This window comes from Castanea sativa, chromosome 2 (assembly GCF_040712315.1).
Source record: "Castanea sativa cultivar Marrone di Chiusa Pesio chromosome 2, ASM4071231v1".
Lineage (NCBI taxonomy): Eukaryota > Viridiplantae > Streptophyta > Magnoliopsida > Fagales > Fagaceae > Castanea > Castanea sativa.
Genome location: NC_134014.1, coordinates 26,374,916 through 26,377,796, shown reverse-complemented (window position 1 = coordinate 26,377,796; position 2,881 = coordinate 26,374,916). Strand labels below are relative to the sequence as shown.

The 2,881-nt window shown below is 41.2% G+C and overlaps 1 protein-coding gene across 1 annotated transcript; it reads right to left on the bottom strand.

Annotated features, from left to right (window-relative positions):
- Positions 1 to 606: 606 nt before the first annotated feature.
- LOC142624429 (UDP-glucuronate 4-epimerase 6) lies at positions 607 to 2,661 on the bottom strand. Its single transcript, XM_075797994.1, has one exon. It carries the CDS (start codon positions 2,397 to 2,399, stop codon positions 1,026 to 1,028), a length of 1,374 nt encoding a protein of 457 aa, XP_075654109.1. The 5' UTR covers positions 2,400 to 2,661; the 3' UTR covers positions 607 to 1,025.
- Between the last annotated feature and the right edge of the window lie 220 nt (positions 2,662 to 2,881).

Genomic DNA, 2,881 nt, shown 5'->3' with positions numbered 1-2,881 from the left:
TTTTTTTTTTTTCCTTCGATTTTTTTTTCTTTCTTTGTTATTAACTAACGTGTTAGTTTTTTTTTCTTTGATTTTTTCCAGACGTGTAGCTTTCTTTTTTTTTTTTTTTTTTGTTGGGTGCTCATATGTTTATTTTCTCATTAATTTTGATTGGTTTTTGTTTTTGTTCTTTTCTTTTTATAAGATCAGTTTTGAGTTTATTTCTTATGCTATTTTTATTTTTTTACTTTCGTAAAGTGTCTATCTATACAAAATTTTCTTTAAAAGAATAATGTGTTACCTTTTGTACAAATTTTATTTTCAACTAAATAAAATTTTTTTTTACCACTCTTCTATCACTTTTCCATCGTCTCCCTATTTTCTATCTTTCCCACTTTTTTATTATTTTTCTATCTTTCCCACTTTTCTATTATTCCAACCGAATAGACCAAACTCATTTTGACTGACTAGTCCAAATAATGAAATAACTGTTGCAGAGAGAGATCCCTGGGCAAAACAAATTACGATGACCAAACAAATAACAAAAAGGCCAAGGATTTCGACACAAAAAATAAAACAAATGATAAACAAATAAAAAGGCATGGAGGATTGTTGTAATCATCCTCGTTGTTGTTCAATAGTAACAATTTTTTTATTATTTTATAATACGAGTCCAAGGGCTGACTGAGATCTACACCCTTTGTAGCAGACCCCTTGCACCCACGTTAATTATTACACCACCAGTACACCCGCCCCCAATTTCAAACAGATCTACACTTGTTCTTGTTTCTCTTTTCCTCTTCATCTCCTATGTGTGTCTATATATATATATATATTACATCCAGAAGAACAACTGCGCATATGCGACAATTAATTTGATACAAAATACATTTGAGAAAAGAAATGTAAAGGCAGAATAAAATTAAACAGAAACAAAAAAATATATATATAGAGAGAGAGAGAGAGAGAGAGAGAGAGAGAGAGAGAAAAGTCACCCACCCCGGCCCATGTGATGTGGAATGTGATTAGAAGCAGAGTGGAGAACATCAAGCGGATTCTCCGGGATGCTCATTGCTAATGATGCTCTTTTCCTTATTTACCCTCGATTGAATCCCATAATAACTAACATACCACTTGACGAACTTCCTCAACCCAGTGGCCAAGTCTGTGGTGGGTTTGTACCCAAAATCTGTGAATGCCAAGCTGACATTTGCGTGAGTGAAAGGCACGTCCCCATTTGTAGGCATCTTGATCACATGCTTCTTGGCTTTTGTGTTTAACAAACCTTCCAATATTGACACTAACTTCCCAACTGGCACTGGTGAAGTGTTCCCCAGATTGTAGATTCTCAGCTGAGCTGGGCCTCTCTTCTTGCCTCCTCTCCCGGTGCTCTTCTCCGCCGTGTCCAGCGCTCCTAAACACCCTTTTACCACGTCGTCTATGTAAGTGAAGTCACGCGCCACCTCCTTCTCGTCCTGAGTTCGGTACACATCAATGGTCTTCCCATGTAGGATATCCTTTGTGAAGAAGAAGTAAGCCATGTCTGGTCTCCCCCAAGGTCCGTACACTGTGAAGAACCTTAGGCCTGTGAGGGAGAGTCCGTAGATGTGGTTGTATGTGTGAGCTATTGCTTCGCCTGCTTTTTTGGTGGCAGCGTAGAGACTTGCAGGTTGGTCGGTCCGGTGCAATTCTGAGAATGGGTTTTCGGTGTTGAGGCCATAGACGGAGCTAGACGAAGCCCAAACGATTGCAGGTTGAGGATCCACAGACTTAGCCACTTCCAGGAGATTGATGAATCCAGCAATGTTGGAGCTCACGTAGGACTGTGGGTTCTTCATGGCGTAGCGAACCCCAGCTTGAGCAGCTAAATGAAGAACGTGAGTGAATGGAACGACGTCGAATAGTTTTGTAAGCAATGAGGCATCGTTCAGATCTCCTTCGACGATGAAGATTTGGTGTTTCAGCAAGAGGGCTTGTCTGGCACGCTTCAAGGAGGGGTCGTAGTAGTCGTTGAAGTTGTCGAGGCCGAGAACACCGTCGCCACGTTTCTTGAGAGCGAGGGAGCAGTGAGAGCCGATGAAGCCAGCGGAGCCAGTGACAAGGACCGACATGCCATTGGGGCGGCGTGGAGTGGAAGAGTGGCGGACTTGTTTCTCCCAAGCGGCGCCTCCGTTAGTTCGGTGGCCGTAGAAGGCGGAGGAGAGGAAGTTGTGGTGGTTGTGGACATGGTGGTTGGGATTATCGGAGAGTGGAGGGTAGTTGAGGGTGAAGTAGAAGATGAGAGCAAGAGCGATGAGAAGAGTAGCTCGGAAAAGCAACTTGGAGGAAGCGTTTAGGAGCTTTGTGCTGTTAACTCTTCGGAGGTAGCTATTGTACCGCTCTAGCTTTATGGTTTTGCTTGTGTCTGGTGGAGAAGCCATGGTTTTTTGATAAAGCTAAAAACTAAAAAAAAGCTGATTAAGCTCAAATTTTCAATTTTTGCTTTTTTCCTTGTTTTGTTTTGTGCATGTGCGTGTTTTTTTTTTTAGGAGAGAGAGCTGGATTGAGGATAAGCTCTGAAGTTGTGAAGGGTGTGGAAAGATTAATATAAAGAAAGGACAATAAGTTTCAAGAGAGAGAGAGAGAGAATTGATGGGTTGGTGTTGGTTGGAGACCACTTTCCTTTTCCTCCTTTAACTCCTCTCAAATCTCAATGCTATCTAAATTATACAGATGGAAAGTGGCCTACAATTGCCTTACATAAGATGTCCTTCATTCGTACTCATATTTACGTTGATACCCCGTTCATAATTCATTGTTAATCATGCCAGCTATCCTAAAGCCAAAAACTCACACCCATACGATCCACGTTCTCACATCACATCATATCACATGTCAACACACTTCTAATCTAAGTTTCTAA